This window comes from Wyeomyia smithii, chromosome 3 (genome assembly GCF_029784165.1).
Source record: "Wyeomyia smithii strain HCP4-BCI-WySm-NY-G18 chromosome 3, ASM2978416v1, whole genome shotgun sequence".
Classification (NCBI taxonomy): domain Eukaryota; kingdom Metazoa; phylum Arthropoda; class Insecta; order Diptera; family Culicidae; genus Wyeomyia; species Wyeomyia smithii.
In genome coordinates, this window is record NC_073696.1 from 119,399,921 (window position 1) to 119,421,480 (window position 21,560).

At 39.0% G+C, this 21,560-nt stretch overlaps 1 protein-coding gene across 2 annotated transcripts in view; it reads right to left on the reverse strand.

The window, feature by feature from the left end:
- Positions 1-13,244: 13,244 nt before the first annotated feature.
- Positions 13,245-21,560, reverse strand: part of LOC129727243 (uncharacterized) — a 243,221-nt gene continuing 234,905 nt past the window's right edge. The window contains exons 3-4 of one of the 2 annotated variants that reach the window (XR_008728510.1): positions 18,739-20,661; positions 13,245-17,160 (exon numbers count right to left, since the gene is read on the reverse strand). Coding sequence is in view for 1 of the 2 variants with exons in the window: in XM_055684852.1 (XP_055540827.1) it covers positions 19,102-20,661 (1,560 nt within the window). In the remaining variant the exon portion in view is untranslated. Of the gene's footprint in view, positions 20,662-21,560 lie in introns of both variants that reach the window. The other variant, XM_055684852.1, reaches the window with a different exon arrangement.

The window sequence follows — 21,560 nt, forward strand, 5'->3', positions numbered from 1 at the left end:
TGATCTTGTAATAATATTTCTCAACATAGATAGAACGAAACGGATCGGATCAATCGGCAAAGACCTAGGCTACGAACACGGAAAAAAATGAGGTAAACGTTTGGAAATTGGGTACTTGGAACGTCCGATCTCTCAATGAACCGGCGCGGGCTGGATAGCTTGCTCGAGAACTACAGCGGCAGGGAGTCGAAATCGCAGCGATTCAGGAGGTTCGGTGGCCAAATTCCGGAGAGAGGGAATTCCGTGCAGTAGACCCTATTGCACGCACTTCTTTCAAGAACCACTTCTACTATAGTAGCAGCAAATCAGCGGAACGGGGCGTCGGTTTCGTAGTGCTGGGAAATCAGAAAACAAGAGTCATCCAGTGGAGGCCCGTAGATGACCGTATATGCGTGTTGAGGATTAAGGGCAAATTCTTCAACTACAGTTTAATCAACACCTACGCACCGACAAACGACAAATCCGATGAAGTCTAAGATGAGTTCTATGACAAGCTTGAGCGAATCTATGACGAGTGCCCAAAACATGACGTAAAAGTCGTCATCGGAGACGCAAACGCACAGGTTGGGAGGGAGAAATTCTTCCGTTCGGTCATTGGAAGGCATAGCCTCCACTCGTCAACCAATGAAAACGGCCTGAGGCTGATAAACTTTGCCGCGGCCAGAAGAATGGCCATATGTAGCTTCTATTTTCCACGTTTGAATATTCGGGAACATACCTGGAGGCATCCAAATGGAGAAGCCTGCTCCCAGATCGATCACGTACTGATTGACGGTCGGCACTTTTCGGATGTTACTGATGTTAGGTCTTTTCGGGGACCAAAAATTGACTCTGACCATTATCTCGTCGTTTGTAAGATCCGCGCACGGTTGTCGAACGTGCTGAAATCTCGCACAGAGAGGACGACGTGTTTCAACATTAAGCGGTTGAAAATTGATGGCGTTGCAGCAGAATACGCCAGAGAGCTGGATCAACGAATCGCAGAACGGCAGGAGGAAGGAGTGGAAGACATAAATGGGCTGTGGAGCAGTATTCACGGCGCCATCGAAACGACTGCGAGAGAGGTGGTAGGTACGACGCGTGGAAGACAGCCTAACGGCTGGTTCGATGCCGAGTGCCAGAGAGCGACAGATGAAAAGAACCGTGCCAGGAGCCGCATGCTCACTGCGGCTACGCGTCAGAACAGAGAGAGGTACAGGGTGGCAAGAGATGCCGAAAATAGAACCCACCGTCGGAAGAAGCGCGAGTACGAGGAGCAGGTGCTCGCCAGCGCAGAGGACAGCTATGCCCAAAACGACGTGCGGAGATTCTATAGAACTGTCAACAGAGTCAGAAGCAGGAATTTCCCTGTGCCGGTCATGTGTAATGACAAGGACGGCAACCTGCTTACTGATAAACCGACGGTTGCAGCCAGGTGGAAGGAGCATTTTCAGGCGCTATTGAACGGTGAGGAGCCGGATGAGCAGAGCAGGAACAAGATGACGATTATGAGTGACGAACAAGCTGTGGAGCCACCAACACAGGAGGAGGTGAAAAAGGCGATTAGTGAGCTGGAAAGCGGCAAGGCCGCTGGGAAGGACGGTATCCCGGCCGAACTTCTAAAAGCGGGAAGCGAGCGGTTGTACTATGCGATCCACCAGATGGTACTAAGAATCAGGGCGGACGAACAAATGCCGAACGACTGGTTGGAAGGCCTTATATGCCCTATCTATAAGAAGGGCCATCGATTGGATTGTGGCAACTATCGAGGGATAACGTTGCTCAACTCCGTATATAAAGTGCTCTCCCGTATCCTGTTCTTCAGATTAAGACCGTTAACGGAATCCTTTGTTGGCGAATACCAGGCTGGTTTTCGACAAGGGCGTTCCACGACGGATCAAATATTCACCCTGCGACAGATCCTCGATAAGTTCCGGGAGTACAACTTACCGACTCACCATCTGCTTGTGGACTTCAGGGCGGCATACGACTCAGTGAAAAGAAACGAGCTGTGGCAGATCATGCTGGAACACGGTTTCCTTACAAAACTAATAAAGCTGAGTCGTATGACACTGGAGGTATCAAAATCGTGCGTGCGGATAGCTGGCGAGACATCAGCCGCGTTTGTAATGATGGATGGACTGAAGCAGGGGGATGCGCTCTCCAACCTACTGTTAAACATCGCTCTTGAGGGTGCAGTACGAAGAGCAAACGTCGAAAAAAACCGGTACGATCATCACGAAATCTCACATGCTTCTTGGTTTTGCGGACGACATCGATATCATAGGTATCAACCGTAAGGCCGTGGAGGAGGCCTTCGTACCTCTTAAGAGAGAAGCAGCGAGATTGGGACTTGTCATTAACTCTGCCAAAACGAAGTACATGGTAGCTGGCAGAGAGCGTGGGAGTCCCCGTGGTGTTGGTACTGAGGTGGAGATAGATATGGAACGATTTGAAGTGGTTGACGAATTCGTTTATCTTGGTACGCTGACATGTGACAACGATATGAGCCGTGAAGTGAAACGACAAGTTGCACCTGCGAACAGGGCTTTCTACGGACTGTGTAGCCAGCTAAGGTCCCGTAGTTTGCAAACTCGCACAAAACTAGCGCTGTATAGGACGCTGATACTCCCGGTGGCCCTTAACGGACATGAAGCATAGACGCTGAAGGAAGCTGATCGACGGGTGCTCGGAGTTTTTGAGCGTAAAGTTCTGCGATCGGTACTTGGCGGTAAACTGGAAGATGGAGTGTGGCGCAGATGCATGAATCACGAGTTGTACCAGGTATACAAACATGATGATATAGTGAAGGCAATACAGCGGGGCAGGCTTCAGTGGGCTGGACATGTAGCCAGGATGCCTGACGAGAGAGCCGCCAAAACTATCTTCAGTAGAGAACCAGGAAGAGGCCGTCGACTCCGTGGTAGGCCTCGCACGCGGTGGATGTGCGCGGTGGAAGAAGATGCACGATCTGCTGGTGTACGGGGAGACTGGAGAACGGCTGCCCAAGACAGAAGAAGCTGGACATCTCTAATTCGTTCGGCCCTAGACCGGTGAACGGTCCGTTAGCCAAAAAAGTAAAGTAAGTAAGATAGAACGAAGTAGACAGAAATAGGCCAAAATAACATCGCCAAACGAATGACAGTGTACATCTCTTTGATGTGCTAGTGTCGAATGACCATCCTCTTATTTGTTTGGGGACGCGTCGGTTGTTTTACATTAACGAGTGAAAGCCTACTGTGACGACGCTAAGGAATCGAGATCAAATGAAAATGCTAACCGTTTCGAAGCCTAGTCGGAAGTAAATAGTGTAGTGTGAGCTTTTTTCTACTTTTGAATTCGTTCTGGATTAAGTTTGGATCAAACCTGTTGAGGCATACTGCTTGTGCGGATAGTACAATTCAGATGTGTCAAAGAATGAATTATAATCATTGATGGATGACACGTTCGATTTTAAGGATATTGAAGATGCAGATTCTCCGTTAACCCTCAGACGTTAAAACTATCGCCTGCAGAAGAAATTGTGCATAATGTTGATAAAAAGTATTAAAAACATTCAAGTATTTTCTAAGTGAAGTGACTTACGAAAAATACAACGAGGATCATCGAGGTGTATGAGAAAGAAGAATAAGAAGCCGGATGTCGCCCCTCAGCTTGTAGATAGGGCATATGAGTCCTTCCAACCAGTCCGTAGGTAGTTGTCCTTCAGACCATACCCCTGTTCGTCCTTTTCAATTTCTATCCTATTCCCCTCGACGACTCTCCTACCTTCCTCACCGTTCAACACCGCTTCAAGATGTTGCTTTCAACGCCTGGTCACCTGCGACTCCTCGGTAATCTGGTTCCCGTTCTGGCACGGTCCGGTTGCCTGGTAAAGCAGTTCTCCGCCGCCGCAAGAACGCGATCGTTCTGCTCACGTTTCTTACGACGGTGAAGCCTCTTTCTGGCAGCTCTTGGCTCCCGGTATTTCTCCCGCATCTGATGCGTCATAAGATTAGCTGCTACTAACGTGTTGGCGTATGCCCCGTTCTTCTCCTCCGACACCTCTAGAAACTCAGCATCGAACCACCCACTACGCATGGTTTCCGTTGTCATGTCTATCACACACTGACTGCATCATGGATGTGCTTCAACTGCTCGTTCAGGTCCACTCCAGCTGGTTCATCGATCCGTCTCTTACTTTTCCGAGTATGTTCTGCAGCAACTCCTTCCGCTGATAACCCCTGGTTGTCCAGACGTATCTTCCTCGCCGATATCGATTTGAATACGTTGGACAGGCAGGAGCGAATCTTGTCTACCACGAGATAGGGCCACACATCTATCACGTCTGAAAAGTGTCGTCTGTCGACCACACACTTAATTCATCTCGGCAAACTTCCCAACAGCTGATCGAGCTCGGCGAACTTTTCAACAAATATCAGCAATATATTTCGACGAACATTCAGCAAATATATCGATTTACCGTGAACCAGCAAGTAATGACATCTCGCCTGCCGAAGTTCATGAAAATGCTACCGAAAACTTGTAAAACAGTTCGCTGAATTTATCAGCTGTTGAGTTCTCGGCAATAAAATCTAAGTGTGCAGCATGTGGACGATCTGGGAGCAGGCCTCTCCATTGGGGTATCTCCAGGTGTGCTATCGAGAGTTCAGACGTGCAAAATAGGTACTACACGTGGCCATTGCCCTGGCCGCAGCGAAGTTCACTAACCTCAAGCCATTGTCATTGGTTGTAGAGTGAAGAATGATGTCTTCGGTAAAGTTTCTTGTTTTAAGATAGCCTAAAACTTTGTCGAAGACACCTTGCTTATTCTGATTAATAAGTAAATTTTTTATCTCACTCATAGGTAGATTGATCACCCATCTTTATACATCAAAAGATGCATTTTTGAATATCCTGAAACTTCTCTGAACATACCTTATGGCTATAATCTACATTTGAATCACATTATAGGAATTTATACACACAAAAGGCAAAATAGAATACTGTGCAATGAAGATATTGAGCTTTAGCGGCATTTTTGACAAAATGCATAGTTTTCCATCATATGTAAAAACGTCAATATCTCAGCCCCCCGGTAAGATATCGAGGATCTTTTTTCATGTAAATTTTCGTCCTGAGTCCCGCTTTGCAGTAAAAATTTCAGTTCTTGATCAAAACAATTTTTTATGTGTTTTGAAGGGTTTTATCTGAAAATTTTGAGAAAAATTCACTTTTTTGTGATGTTCAATGAGCTCTGTGAGTCAAATAATTGAATGCGATGCTGAACCATACCATGCGAAATATTCAAAAACAACCCCACAAAAATAAAAAAATATATGGAAAAATTTGTGAATCGAATAGATTTGAAAAAAGTGTAGAAGGGTGGTTTTGTTTTTGTAGCTTGAAAAGTCATTCTTTCATATATCACGTTTGGGCTACCTGAAAACGATTTTTTAGAAAGTCGAAATGTTCTACAAAAATGAGATAAATAATATTATCTTTCAATTTAGGGCTGAGCACCTCGACTTTTTCAACTTCAATTTTTTTTGGGACAGCCTACTACACAATCTTCGACAACCAACTCGTCTTATTCGAATTACTTGGTCGAGTCAAGTCCAGTGCTCTGATCAATCCTTTTTTCTACCGAACACAAAAATGTCAGTCATTCAATTTCATCTTATCCGTTTTGTGCGAGACTTCGTACACCGTTCGTCTCTCCGAGCTGTCGCGTTCAATTTCGTTTTCCGATTGCAAAATAAAACGAACGGGCATTACGATCATCTCTTTTCCTCTCTAGTGTAGAATCCTCGCAATCCTGTTCGCACTACTTTATGACGATTTTTTTCGCATTTTCCTTTTGTTCAATATCCATTGATTTTTAGTGGCAATGAACGACCGGAAAAAAAATCATTTGACCGGCAGTCGCTGTATGCTCCTGATGCGTATATTCTGTTACAGCGTTTTGGTGGCTGGAGGCGCTTGTTTTTGTTGTTGTTGTTGTTGTTAATGTTTAGCGATTATGGAAATGTAAGGTGTTGAAGCTGTTTGATTAATTCTTCATACATCTCTCAAAGCATCCATGGAAATCAAAGCATCGCGTTTGGACATGAGTAGTGTAGTTTTTTTTTTTTTAAGGGAAGATTTGTTAGTAGCTTAAGTATTTATGATAAATATTAGTTAATAATGAGTATGTGTGTCCAATCACAAATGGTGACTTCTCAACACTGTTAGAAATTTGTAATTTTAATTGTTAGGATTTGTTTGCTTTCGCAATTAGGACTTATCATTCGTAGGGATTTAAACCTACTTGTCAGAAAAGGGGAAGTAAACTTACAACTAACTTAATTGCTAACTTATTGGCTATAAAGAGAGCTTATCGTAGCAATTGAGGATTGCAACGATTTTTGTCGAAAATTGTTAATAATTTTATTTGACATAGCTTCTAATGGTTCAACACCAGTAAGTCTATGTAATTCAAGTGTACCAAACCAAGGAGGACGCTTTAAAATCATCCTCAGAATTTTATTCTGAATCCTTTGGAGCGTTTTCTTCCTTGTTGAACAACAACTTGACCAGATCGGTACAGCATAAAGCATTGCTGGTCTAAAAATTTGTTTGTAAATCAAAAGTTTGCTCTTTAAACAAAGTTTAGAATTCCTGTTAATGAGAGGATATAAACATCTCGTATATTTGATGCACTTGGCTTGTATACTCTCAATGTGCTCTTTGAAAATAAGTTTTTTATCATAAATTAGTCCCAAGTACTTAACCTTGTTGGACCAACTTAAAATAACCCCATTCATCTTGACAACGTGATTATTGTTTGGCTTGAGGAAAGAAGCCCTAGGCTTATGCGGAAAAATTATCATTTGAGTTTTAGAAGCATTGGGAGAGATTTTCCACTTTTGCAAGTAGGAAGAAAAAATATCTAAACTTTTCTGCAATCGACTGCATATGACACGAAGACTTTTTCCTTTTACGGAAATGCTTGTGTCATCGCAGAACAATGACTTTGTGCATCCTGGAGGCAAATCAGGAAGATCTGAAGTGAATATGTTGTACAGGACTGGACCCAAGACTGAACCTTGAGGTACACCTGCTCTGACAGGAAATCTATCAGATTTTGAATTCTGATAGACAACCTGCAGAGTTCGATCAGTAAGATAATTTTTTAAAATTTTGATTAGGAAAATTGGAAAATTAAAAGTTTGCAATTTCGCAATCAAACCTTTATGCCAAACACTGTCGAATGCTTTTTCTATGTCTAAAAGAGCAGCTCCAGTGGAATAACCTTCAGATTTGTTAGCTCGTATCATATTAGTAACTCTGAGCAATTGATGAGTTGTGGAATGCCCATGGCGAAATCCAAACTGTTCATTTGCAAAAATTGAATTTTCGTTGATGTGTGACATCATTCTGTTAAGAATAATTCTCTCAAACAGTTTACTTATTGAAGAAAGCAAACTGATTGGTCGATAACTTGAAACTTCAGCTGGGTTCTTATCCGGTTTTAAAATGGGAGTAATTTTTGCATTTTTCCATAATTTGGGAAAATATGCAATTTTGAAGCAGCAATTGAAAATTTTCACTAAAAATTCCATTGTGCTCTCAGGGAGATGTTTGATTAGTATATTAAAGATTTCATCGTCACCAGGTGCTTTCATATTTTTGAAATTTTTAATAATTGATTTGATCTCATTCAAGTTAGTTTCAATTATTTCTGCAGGTAAAAAATTCTGGGAAGAAATAAAATCAAATTGACGTGTGACTTCATTTTCAATTGGACTCACAAAATTCAAATTTGAGTTATGAACACTCTCAAACTGCTGAGCAAGTCTTTGAGCCTTTTCTTCATTGGATACAAGAAAACGTTCACCATCTTTTAAAACTGGAATAGGCTTTGAAGGTTTCTTAAGAATCTTCGACAGCTTCCAAAATGGTTTTGAGTATGGTTTCAATTTTTCAACTTTAGTCTCAAAATTTTGATTTCTCAGAAGAGTAAATCTATGTTTAATCTCTTTCTGTAAATCTTTATAAATAGTTTTAAAAACAGGGTCACGAGAACGTTGATATTGACGTCTGCGGACATTTTTCAAACGAATTAGAAGTTGAAGATTTTCGTCAATTATTGATGAATCAAATTTCACTTGAGCCTTTGGAACAGAATAATTCCTGGCATCAACAATTGCACATTTTAATGCTTCCAAAGCGGAATCAATATTCACTTCGTTTTGCAAATCAAGCTCATTATTGAAATTTCTCTCAATATGAGTTTTGTATCTTTCCCAATTAGCCTTGTTATAGTTAAAAACAGAGCTCATAGGGTTTAAAACTGATTCATGTGATAAAGAAAAAGTTATTGGAAGATGGTCAGAATCAAAGTCAGCATGTGTGATCAAATCACTACATACATGACTTTGATCTGTTAGCACTAAATCAATTGTTGAAGGGTTTCTTACAGAAGAAAAGCATGTAGGACTATTCGGAGACAAAATAGAATAGTATCCTGAAGAACAATCATTGAATAAAATTTTGCCATTGGAATTACTTTGAGAATTATTCCATGAACGATGTTTAGCGTTAAAATCGCCGATTATGAAAAATTTCGAACGATTTCTGGTGAGTTTTTGTAAATCACCTTTAAAATAATTTTTGAGCTCGCGTGTGCATTGAAATGGTAAATATGCTGCGGCAATAAATAAAATCCCAAGTTCAGTTTGAACTTCAATTCCCAAAGTTTCAATAACTTTCGTCTCAAGATGGGGAAGAGCACGATGTTTGATTCGGCGATGAATAATAATTGCAACTCCTCCGCCGGAACCCTGAATCCTATCATATCTATGAACCACGTTATTGGGATCATTTTTTAATTTTATGTTAGGTTTCAAAAATGTTTCAGTAATAATTGCAATATGCACATTATTTACTGTTAAAAAATTAAAAAGCTCATTCTCATTGGCCTTCAATGAGCGGGCATTCCAATTTAATATTTTAATTGTTTTATTTAAAATCATTGCTAAATTTTAAATTAGAAACAATTTTAATAGTAAAATTTGTGCCTATTTGAATGGCTTCAAACATTGATTTTGCCTGCAACATGGCGTTCATAAGATCGAACATTGCCTGTTGCAAAAAAGAAAGTTTACCTGCCGTAATAGGCCCCAGGCAGTTGACATTAGAAAAAATATTTTCGGCAGCAATATTAGCTGGAGTAATAGGTGTACAATTATTTTCTAGCGTGTTTTGCTTACCCATAGTAACGGTCATTTTCGAACTACCAACACTAGGCGGTATAATGTTCGAACTACCTGTAACCTGTGCATAAGTTAAACGGGTATGCAAAGGAGTAGGTAAACTATGCGTCACTGGTACGCTTGGAGAATTTTGTTTTGAAGTTGGTTTTAATTGAGAAATTGAATTTTGTTTACCTTGCCTTGCCTTAACAATTGCTAAACGGACTGGGCATTGATAAAAATTTGACATATGGTTGCCGTTACAATTCGCACAGCGAAAATTTTTACTCTCTTTCACAGGACATGTGTCCTTTTTGTGAGAAGAGTCTCCACAATTAAGACATTTTTGGTCCATGTTACAGAATTTGGAACCATGGCCATAACGTTGGCAAGTACGGCATTGGGTGATATGCTTTTCACCTCCGCCATACTTCCTATAAATTTCCCACTTTACACGCACATTATACAAAGCATGTGCTTTTTCAAAAAATTTTAAGTTGTTAACCTCATTGCGGTTAAAATGAATTAAATAATTAACAAGAGAAATTCCAGTTCTCTGACTGTTTTCGCCTCGTGATTTTTGTTTTATTAGAATTACTTGGGTAGGGGCTATGCCAAGTAATTCTGTTAAAGTAAGTTTTATCTCATCAACGGTTTGATCGTTGGTGAGACCTTTCAAGACAACCTTGAACGGCTTGGCGTTCTTGGTGTCATATGTAAAAAATTTGTACATCTTGTCAGTTAAATACTGAACAAGACGATCACGACCCTTTACTGAGTCGGCTAATAAGCGGCATTCACCTCTACGGCCAATTTGATAGGTAACTTTAACGTCAGAAACAAACGTTGAAAGTTCCTTTTTGAATATATTAAATTCAGAAGAAATAGTTACCACAATAGGTGGAACTTTCTCCTTTTTTAAAGATTTTATATTTTGTATAGTTTCATTATTGGTAACTTCCATTTCACCAGCTTCTTGCTCAGGCAAAATATCAAAAGGATTGTCACTACAGACACTCGAAGTGTCAGAAAGAGATGCCTCTCTTTTCCTCCCCGCAGCGATGCGAGGTTTCTTTTTTCGTCCAGCCATTTCAGGTGATACGAAAAAAGTTAAAACAAATGTTAAATTCAAAAGTAGGTAGTCTTGAGAAAGACTGATGGGAAATAACTTTCAGGTAGCCTTTAAAAGACACACTGACAAAACACAAACTTTGAAGCTATAGGCAGTCTAAGACCAGTCCACAAGCAACCGAAAAAACGTCTGATCTGTAGGACAGTTCAAGACGCACTGAGTAGTGTAGTTACATCTGCCAACGCGGCTAGCACTTTATGTTGCGCAGCTCGCGTCGCGAAGGTGCACAGTGGGGCGGCCCCATACAAATGCTGGCCAAGCGAAAAATTATCTTCAAATCATGGAAAATACATGGTTTTTATATAATTTTGGGACGCTGAGTACGAATTTGATATTATTTTTGCATGAAAATGCGTATTTTTGACGCCAGGGAAAATTTCATGTTTTTTTTTATATATATTATATGAGGAAAATTTTACGTCGGCTTCAATCTTTTGGAAAATAAAATGCATGATGCTTGAAAGACTTTCATATGCCATAAAAAACATTAAATATTAATCAGTTATCAAGAAAAAGAAAAAAAAATTGAAAAATATGCTTCGTGTTGGAAATTACACATGACTTGTTTTTTTTTTTTTTTCAAAGTGACTATTGATTCTTTTTATCGCATTCGCATTTTTTTTCCATTTGCATTTTTTTCCATTCACTTTCACCTTCATCTTTATTTTTGTGTTCATTTTCAATACAGTTTTAATTAAAATTATATATATATCTTGTAGTTATTCTTGTAGTAATTCCTGGTGTCAAATGGAAAGAAAAAGTTAGATCAGTATATATTGATTTGTCAACTCGTTTGTTTTTAATTTCTCAAATTTTTGAAAATTTTCAAATTATTCGTTTGTTTCTAAATTTTTTTAATTTCTTTTTTTTTATTTTTGAAATTTTTTTTTATTAAGGTAATTTTATTAAGGTATTTCAATTTCTTTTAATTTTTAAATTCTTTAAAAAAAACCAAAATTTTTCATTGTTTTTAATTATTTTTTATTTTTTTCCCTTTCTATGAAGCGTAACGTATTTTCTGGATGTTCTCTTACGAAATGTTCGCTCTAGATCACATTTGAAATTTAAAAAAAAAATTTTTGCTACTATATATACTGCCGTTCTTATGCACGCTGGGACAACTATGCTTGGAACGGCAGTATAATCGAGTTTGAAATTATATATAATAGAATCATACACATATAATCGAGTCAATATAAAATTGAGTCTCTATATAATCGAATCCGACCTTTATATCATCGGCCTAACAGATAGATACTTTTGAATTCGATAGTTATCAGGAGGCTAATTTTTCAAGTCAATTTGTATGCGGGAAATTCTTTTTCGTTATACATTAACAGTGTTCTCCATACATTGTTGATGATCCTCTTCATGCATCAAACATCAATTTTGAAGTCCGCCTGCTTCGCCTTCGCCTTAATCCGCTCCTGGGTACCAGAAACAACTAACAACTCACAACTAAAATTGAGCTAGTTTCAACAATTCAATTTAGGTGGCCTCTAATGTTTCTGCCGATTTTCAATCTACCTTTAATTTTTTGCATCTAAAAAAACACAGTTTGTAAGACGGTTATCAACCAATACATCACAAAACTATCAACTCAATTGTAGAACGTGATTTGTCAGGGCATAAGGATTGTCATTTTCCACTATTTATGCATAACGAATCAGAAAAAAAAATTGACTGAAAAATTAGCCTACTGATAACGATGGATATAAAAAGAATAGAGTATATATCGGCTTATCTGTTGGGCCAATGATATAAGCGAAGCAAGAATCTAAATAAGCTTCGGAAAAATATAAATTACAGCCGCGCGCAACGCAACATATGGTATAATGCTAGCCGCGTAGGCAGAAGTAAAAACACTACTTGTGCCTGTCGGCGCTTTGCGACGCATAACAACGACGGACTTCAGCATTTCGCATGAAGAAATATTCAAACTATATCTCCACCTCATTTGTCCTCGAGCAATTATCGCTAAACATCAACAACAACAACAACAACAACCTTCTCCACCAAAAAATAACGTGCATCTGTAAGCAGTGCCCCAATCCCATCCGATGCAGCGAAAAAGCATTCATCGACCGTTTTTTGACCGTTCAGACAGCCAGTCAAGAACCAGTCGAGAACGAGAGAAACGAAAATAAAACACGCCACATGCTGCCGATCATACTCTAGTTTGCTCCGTTCAACATACATTGTAAATGATCGAGCGAGAGAGTTTTAAAATCGACTTCTCCGAAACTGCGGTCGCTATCGTTAGAAAAAAAATCGTCACACGAGAGAAAGAGAAAAACTTTTTTTCATTCGCCCGATCGTTTCTGCCGTTCAATTCAAACGAAAAAAGCATGTGCATTCATCGCAGTCACAATCAAATTTCGATCCCTTCTCAAGCACTGGTCAAGTCTACTCGACTTCTGTAATAGTCGGGACCCTAAGAAGAAAGACTTGTACGATAATTAAATACTTTATGAAAAAATTCGACAATATTCTAAAACAACTGCAGCAGGAAACAGTAAGAAACAGATATATCGTAACATCTATCTATCCTTTTGGTAAGGCTAAAATAGCGTTTTTATAGAAAATAAGCTAGGTTCATTTTGACCTTGAATTAAGTTCTTTTTCATAATTATAACTAACATTGTTAACCATGACAGGAGCTTTCTTTTAACGGCAAATAGTGCATTTGAGCCAAGCCTTAAGAAAAAAAACGGCCACATTACAAGAAATGACACGACAAAGTGAATCTTCAGCACGACAACGCTTGTCCACATATCTAGCGTTGTCGAAACGTATCTGGAAACGCTGAAATGGGACGTCCTACATTCTCCGCTGTTCAAGTGCGGTAGAAATGTTTTCCTTAAAAAAATTTAATAAAAATGATTTTCTTTCAAACAGAGTAAACATTCAACTTTTTTTAAACATACTCTTAAGCATCTATATTTCTCTTTTCTCAAGAAACATTCCAAAATATTGTTGTTACAATAAAATAATTAAAAAGAACCTAAATCTAAAACATAAAATATAGCAAAATTATAAAAAAAACTATTTCGCAATCCGTGGTATATTTTGACCGATAGTTGTTTCTTTCGACCATCAATTATTTAATTAAAGCAATTTAAATGTACAATTAGTTCACTTTTTCGTTTTTTTCCTCACGTTGATTTTGGTTTTTTTTCATGTTTTGCTTCAAATAAATTTCTCTTTCTCTCGCATGTGTTTGTATTTCTCGTCAATAAAGGAACAATGTTTTTGTTGCTTATATTTATACACAATATACAAATAACGTAAATCTTCACCCTTAGTATTATAACTTATGTTTACTGTTGCATTACAAAATGCGATGGATTCGAAAAGCGAAATTGTTGAATATGTGAGTTGTGGGGGGAGTGAATAAAATGAGAGGAAAATATAAATTGAGTAAAGTTTGTCATATATCTGTCGTACGCGCTCTACAGCTACAAAATTTCACGATGAGAGTTGAGAGAAATCTGCAAACCGAATGCCAATAAGAAACGTAATGGTCCCACCGTGTATAAAATATGCTGCCTGTTGTGATGCAGATGCAATGCGCAATGAACTGCACTATTCTCTGCTGCATTCTTTTTTTTTAGATTTCTTACATATGTCTACATTTTCATTCGAATCGAATCCCATTCACCATTCCCGTCGTGGTAGTTTGAATGCTAGGTGTTAGAAGATACGATTTTAGCTTTGAGTTAGTTTGACGCAAATTTTGATGATATTAAAATATTCTCATTGTTTTTTAGCCACCGCTGGTTATAGTTTTGCTATTCTGAGCCTAGCTATGCATCAAAGTAAAAACGACGTTCTATATTAATACAAATCGGACATTTGAAGAATAGGAGCGAATTCACAGCAAATAAGGAAACATAAGTCTAGTTAAATATTTGTGGAAGATTTGCACTCAAATCTGATTGATAGAAAGAATAGTGCAGGGATAACTTAGAGGAAAATGAGGCAAATAGTTCGAAAGAATAAGAAGCGATTGCATCGCCTTTTTGTTTTCATTTTCAGTCTGTCTATGGAATTATGGTTCAAACTTCGGACTCTTTCGGAAAAACCCTTACGCTTGTCAGTGGCAATGTTTCGTTTCCATTGCAAGGCTTTTCTCGACTTCTTTCAACAGGTTTTTCAAATTCAGCACTTCACCACCGGTCAGTGAATGTTAGTTGACTATTTTATGTAGTTAGAAAATGTAGTTATATTTTCATATACAGCGGCAAGAATGGTTCATCTTTCCACACTCTATATTTTCCTATTTTTCTCTGCGCACTGTGTGCTTGTCTGCGTGTGTATGTGTGTAGGTAAATGTTGATAATAATTCTTAGCATTAATAGTTTGTAGACATCTTTTTCTCTCAAGCTTATGACATTTTTGTCTATTTCTTTTATGTGGTATGTCAAACCAAAAATTAACTTTTAGAGCCAAAACGTTTGTTCTTTCTGTTCTGGGGAAAGAAAGTGTTTTTTTTTGTATACATGATTATACTCGGATGCCAAAAATGTCGCAGGTAAGCTTTTTTAAATAAAAGAAATAATGTTTAGCACAATTTCACAGAAATTAAATTTGACTTTAAGCTGAACTGCTTTTTTCGTTATCGTTTCTTTCTCCCATTTTCCAGAGCTTTTTCCAGCGAAGATGTTTTGAAAGGAAATCAATAACGTTTAGCTTTTGAATATTACTTATTTCTAAGACAGTTTACTCTTGCATTCAATTTGGATTAATTTTGAACTTAGAATTTCGAGTTTGTATTAGTTTGCTTTGCTTTGTGTTTGTTCTCTGAATGTTCCTATACAGGCCAGAATTAATTCCATTCTTTTTCTGCGAGATTAAGAAGACGAAAAAGAGGGAAATCGGGATGCTCAAGTTACGATTGAGAAGACAATTTGGAATTTAATTTTAGTTTGACATATCTTATCTTTTGATTTTCTTAATATGTGTTTACTTGTTTGTTTGTTTGTTTGTTTTTTTTACATCACCCGCATGCTTTTGCCAACTTTCGCAAAATTTGACACCTCACAACTGTTTACTCGGTAAAACTGGTTCAGGACAATATGATTTCAGGCATTTTATGGGCAGTATTCACGTTTCTGTACTCTTCTTCGCGTTGGCGACGAACTGTTTTTTTTTGCGTTAGCCCGTAGTAATGTTAATAATATGTCTTATCGTTTATGACTTTCCCTCTCTGACGATTTTGGAATAGGTTTCTGTTACTTTCATGCTATAGCTTTGCAAAACCAAAGACAATATTATTATGTATTTTATTATCGTGTTTACTTACTGCTGAAAACCTTTCGATTGGGTTTCATTTAGATTGCAATATATTTCGAAGAGAATTTATGGGATCATAGCAGCGTGATTTCCTTCTAATACACGTGACGTCTCTTAACGCGTGAATGTATTTTTGTGCGTTGATACAATCTTTCAAATGCCTTTCTGAGTAGTGAATAGGTACATTCCATAACCGCAATTGGGTCAGCCGAAACATATACTTCCCATTGCATCGACGCTTAGCGATAAATGATATTTTTTACCGGTTTCCTCTGATACTCAATATAAACCATAATATTTGATAACATTATTATTATTAATATTACGATTTCGCTTTCCGTTTGATGACAATAATCATCTTACTGAGCACGCTTTCCCTAGTTTTTATTGACGCCTACAGAACATCATCGCGCGTATTATGTATTTATTTGTTTGCATGTGGACATTTTCTGTTGTTTTCTCGCAACATACGGGCATTGTGAAGACTGATTTTCGCTAAAATGTTGCTTTGCTCTTTAAGTTGTAGACATTACTTACATACTTGTGGTATATTTATGTGTGTGTGTGTGGGTTTGATTTTCAATTAGAAAGATTTTCAACAACTCCTCATGTTTGAATCAACGTGTATATGTATAGTTTGAGGAATACAAAAATCAATTCAATACATTTATTTATTTTTTGCTTCACCTTGTAATTGTATTTTAATTCTGAACTCGTAAATGTACTTGCATGTTGGTAATAGTCGTAATAATAATAGTATTAATTATTATGTTTATCGATAAAGAGATTCGAGTTATATTCTGAAATATATTTAGTTTTTTTCCACTTTTATATTAATGTTCCTTTCTTTAAATACTTAAATATACACTTGTCATTATTTTTAAGCTTTACTTTCTGTTTCATCTGTTACGTGCACAGACATAAATGCAAATAAATCATATAATTGATTTACTAAGTCGCCACCCTAACACTAACGTCGAACTGATTTTGTGCACGTATTCGCATTAGATTATGCACAAGCTTTGTCTCTCTCCACCATGTATGTGTTGTACAAAAAATATCCTTAATCTATATGCGCTAATCTTCTACCATAAAGAAACTATTTTGCTTAGTTAGAAAATCGAATTGTTCCGTTGAATCTAACAAACGTAGAAAAAGAAAACATTACGTCCTTTTTCAATGATCGCCAATCAATATCGTTATTTTTATTTCATTTTTTCATCCTACTCCAGCAAAGCGGAAGAATGCTTCCAATTATGCCTACACCAAACAATGATCTAAAAATCATTCTTCCACTTAAACAAGAAAGCTTATAACCGAAGATAATTATACTATAAAAAACTAATTAGGGACTTTTTTTACTTTGTTTAAAACGATGATCGTATCTCTGATGGGGGAAGCCGAATTAGATTCGAAAGTACCTGCCGGGCCACGCGTCGTGGGGGCGGGTACGAATGTTTGCTTACATGCTTACTTTTTCCTACCAATACGGTGGAAAACCATTTTTTAAAGGGTTTCCCGAGTTTAGCACTTCCACTCCTGTGGAAAATAAATTTTTGATAATCAGTTTTGTATGCCTGCATGTCAGATGTTTGCTACAACGATTGGCTAAGATGCTAGTTGAGGATTTGTGTGCAACGGGAATTGGGGATAACGCTTTTTTCTTTTCGCATCGATCAGCGATCATTTCAAGGTCTCAAATGAGATGGGGTACGCTGCAGTTTGAACGTTCGTTGAGGTTCGAAGACGCTAATACTTTACTGTTGCCTCGACAGGTTTTATGGTTTGATGAACAAATTAAACATTTTATAACACTAATTTCTGATGCCAAAGATGATTCCTGTAACTATACATGTGCAAAAGACTAGAGTTCTACAGAACTCTATTGGTGACCGACCATGATCATTTTTTTTAAATAAAGTATATTTCAACTTTTGGTTCAGAGCCTATTGCCAATTAACAGATTATTTTAACTGAAAAGAAAACGTCGAGCTATCTACAACAGTTAAAGCGTAAAGACCAAAACGTTCACGCACCTAACCGTTCACCGAAGTAAATGTGTTCCACCGGCATCCAAAAGAACACCTACCATAAAAAAATGAAACGACCGCCTTTCTACGGATTATGTTATGAATTACTACTAGTATTATGGTTTTGACCAGTGTACTGATTTACCTTTTTCATTGTTCATCAACGCGCAAACTGTTTTATTTTTCTTCTGTAGAACTTTGTATTGTATGCTGCACTCAATAACGCTGTTTCTATACACTCTAACCTACTGCTGTTACCTTAATTAGTACTTCCCGACATGTAACACCATTTCACCTACCGTCATCCTGCGTCCTTCTTTATCTCTCTAAGTATATAATTGGTATGTACCGAGGCACAAAACATCTTGCTTGATTCGCTCAACATACTCTGTTGCACTGTATGACATTTGTTATTATTGTATTATATTATATATACTTATGAAAAATGCTAGAACAGAAAATTGTTCCGTTTAAAAAAATAACATAATCTAGAAGAAAAGCAGTCGTCTGCTGGCGTTCTCCATGTAAAAGACACGTGTCTTCCCTACTGTGTTTCGCTTTGTTGCGAGTTGATTTTTGTGATCGGTTTTTATTGTAATAGCTTAAATTTTTGAGTTTGTATTTTCTTTGTGTATTCATTTTATAAAATGTACAAACTAGGTGAATCGATTTCGCCGGTCATTTAAGCAACATGGCTAAGCTGCTTGGATACTAAGTAACCGTTTTTTTCATCTCGTCAAACGTCTCTACTTCGTCGCGCAACGAACGTCGAAATCTAAGCATATACGTAGACGTTTGTCAGGCTATTTCGACTAAAACTATCAATTCTGGATTGCTTTTCTTTGCTGATCTCCAGTGTGTAATAAAAATGATTCGTAAATATAAAAAAAAGTCTTCTATGCTCTAGTGAGAAATATGAAAATATATGGATTGCTATAAAATCACAACTTGGCGTACGCGAAATCCCGGGGAGAAAATGGAGAACATTTGTAAGGAACTGGGATAACAAAGGGAAACACGTTCAAAATGTAATTGTTATAGAAGCGCAAAAACTGCGTATAAAATAATCAACAAAAAAGATTTCTACCGTCTTATAATACGCGTGCCTCCGTTTGAAATTTGCGCGCGAATCTTATCTGCCGGACTGTTGCTTATCTTCGTGGCTCGTCACCAGGTGCTGGTGTTGTTGATGATGATGATGATGGTATTTGATGATTACGTTAGAGGTACCACCTCCCACTATTCCTCCTGTTCCTACTCCACCGACAACGATGTTACCATTAGAATTGTTAGCGCCTTTGCAGCTGACAATTTTCACTTGCTTGCCATTGTTAATCACAATTGTTCCGACTGCTGAGCCAGATGCAGTAGCTGCTGCTGGCGACGATGACGACGATGATGATGATGATAATGATGCTACTGATAGAGATGAAGCGTTGATGTTACTAGATCATGAGTTTTGCTTAACCACAATCACACCCGGTCGGCACTGCTGGTGCTGCTGAAGAATCTGCGAGGCAGTCTGTTGAGCGGACACTGAGGACGAATGGGAAGGACTGCTGCAGACTACGTTGTTTGGAGTGATGGACACTGAAACGAGCGCAGGATTGTTGCTTGCGCTACTTGCGTTCGGGGATGCACTGGCAGTAGCAATCGACGAGGAGGTAACGGAGGAAAGTGAGGAGGAACAGGTACCAGCGACGGCAGGTGCCGTTCGAAACTTTAGAAATGGTTCCAACTGACTTTGGCGATGATCGCGTTCCTTCTGCTTGCTGGAGGTGGTTAGTGCCAGAGGAACTTCCTGCACTACGTGGCGAGGATTTTGGAGAGTCTGACCGGTGGCTTGCCCACCAGGAACAACCGCATCGAACGCATCACCCTCCAAGTGTCGAATGGCTTCGACTATCGTCTCCAAATTATGACGACATGTGTTGATACGGGAAGCTGCTTGCTGTTGTTGCGATGTTACCAACTTACTGCTACTGGTTAAATGCGTAAGGTGATCGTCGGTCACGACAATCGAGGAGGGGGAATCGATGCGTTCTACTTCAACCTTCGGTTCTGCTTTGATGGCTGCCTCCAGAATAGTTGGATAACGGTTTTTCTTCGGTGGCAGTGTCACAATGGTTTCAATCGTTGGTGAACGCGATCGTGATCGTTTGACAAACACTTTCTCTTCTTTCAAAGGAACAACTACAGGTTTAACGGTGGTAGACGGAATAATTTCCTCGATTCCTTCCGTTGTACAGACTACCAGTTGTTTCTTCCCCGGTACTACCGAATCCAGCTCAATCAATTGAACACTCTCTATTTCTTTACCGATTTTCGCAGTGGTTGGCTTCTGGATGGTGGACACAGTTATTTCCTCGTATGTTTCCTTCGCATCGTTGATATCTGGATGATCCTGGTAGAGAACTCTAGCCGGATATATTTGTCGCTCTAAGGCTTTCAATCTCTCCTCGATGACTGTTTTTTGCCGTCGTTCGATTTCCAACTGATGTTTCATGTCCAGGTAGTCTTTTGCTGAAACGTTGAAGGTGGCACACGCCCGACCGTTAACTGCGGTTGCCATAATGGTTTGTCCGGTAGCGTTATTCACGACCTGCATGAGACTAACCGGCTCTGGCGACATCGAACCCAGCCCCTCGTCGGATGAATCCGACACCGGCTGGACGGTCATAATGGCGTCGATCTTGCGCTTCTTGGCAACAGTAGCCACCTGGGCCACTCCTTGTCCCGTCGGCGCTTGAATCGTCACCGCGGTTGTCGTTGTTGTCGCGGGAGTAACGGCCACCGTTGGAGTGCTAGCTACTGCCGCTGTTGCTGTCAGCACGGTGGTGGCTGCCGTTGCTGTTTGGGTTGTGGCCTGCTGGAGCTCAGCAGCTGCTACCGCCCCGTTATGATCTTGCTGATCGAGCAATCGCTTCAGCTGACAGTTTTGCGATAGAAGGCGCGTTTTTTCCTGCTCCAGGGCGTAGATGTACTCGGCTGTCTGCTGGAGGATTGCAGCCTAGAAGTAAACAAACGGTAGAAAAGTTCGTTAGTTAGTTAGTTTCAAACAATTCTATGATTAAAGCACTATAAGTTTTCATTTTCATTGCAATTGTTTTCCACTGTGACAATAACTATGAGTGGATTCGCCTTCATATGGAATAGTCTTTGTACAAGTTTTATTCTTGAAAAAAAAAAATTACAAAAATTTTAAGTTGTGTACTATAGTTTAACTCTATCCTGCCCAAAGTCGCTTTTTTTTAAAGGAAAACTCGATCGACTCGTACTAAGCAAAGCGACACAATTTTGCACAAGAATGCTGCCGTCGTCATGACCAAGCGTCTAAGCATTCGCATTTGCATTGACTATGGTCATGGTAGTCTGATACAGACGTCGATTATTGTCGTGCATCTGTTCAGTGTGAGTATCGTTTACCCTCGCGTGGGAACGGCGCGGCATTCTTCAAATCACATGCGGGAAAAGATGCCACCGGCTTGAGTTTAGAGCAAAAATTGCAATAAAATATACTCTAGAACCACTATTAGTGTGATATGACTCTTTTTAATTTGTCTCTTTGTTATAAAGGGAGCTTATTGTTTTCAGATTTCTATTTGAAGTGAAGACGATATCTTAAATACTTAGAGAGGGAGTAGATTCCAAGTCAACAACAATCAGAACGATTATTCTTTCTTTCTCCGCAGAGAAAGGCAAAAAAGCCGCCGAGAAGTTGACAAACATTGGCACTAATATGAGTAGCGCAGGACTCTTGCACACAGAGAGTCGCCTTGTATTGTATAGGAAGCCAGACAAATGCACCGTGTGTGCATGGAAAAGTGCAGTTAGCAAATAAAAATACCATCCACAGAGACGACGAGTTGCTGCTGCTGGGTGCACCAAAAGGGGGACTGTTTTCATGCG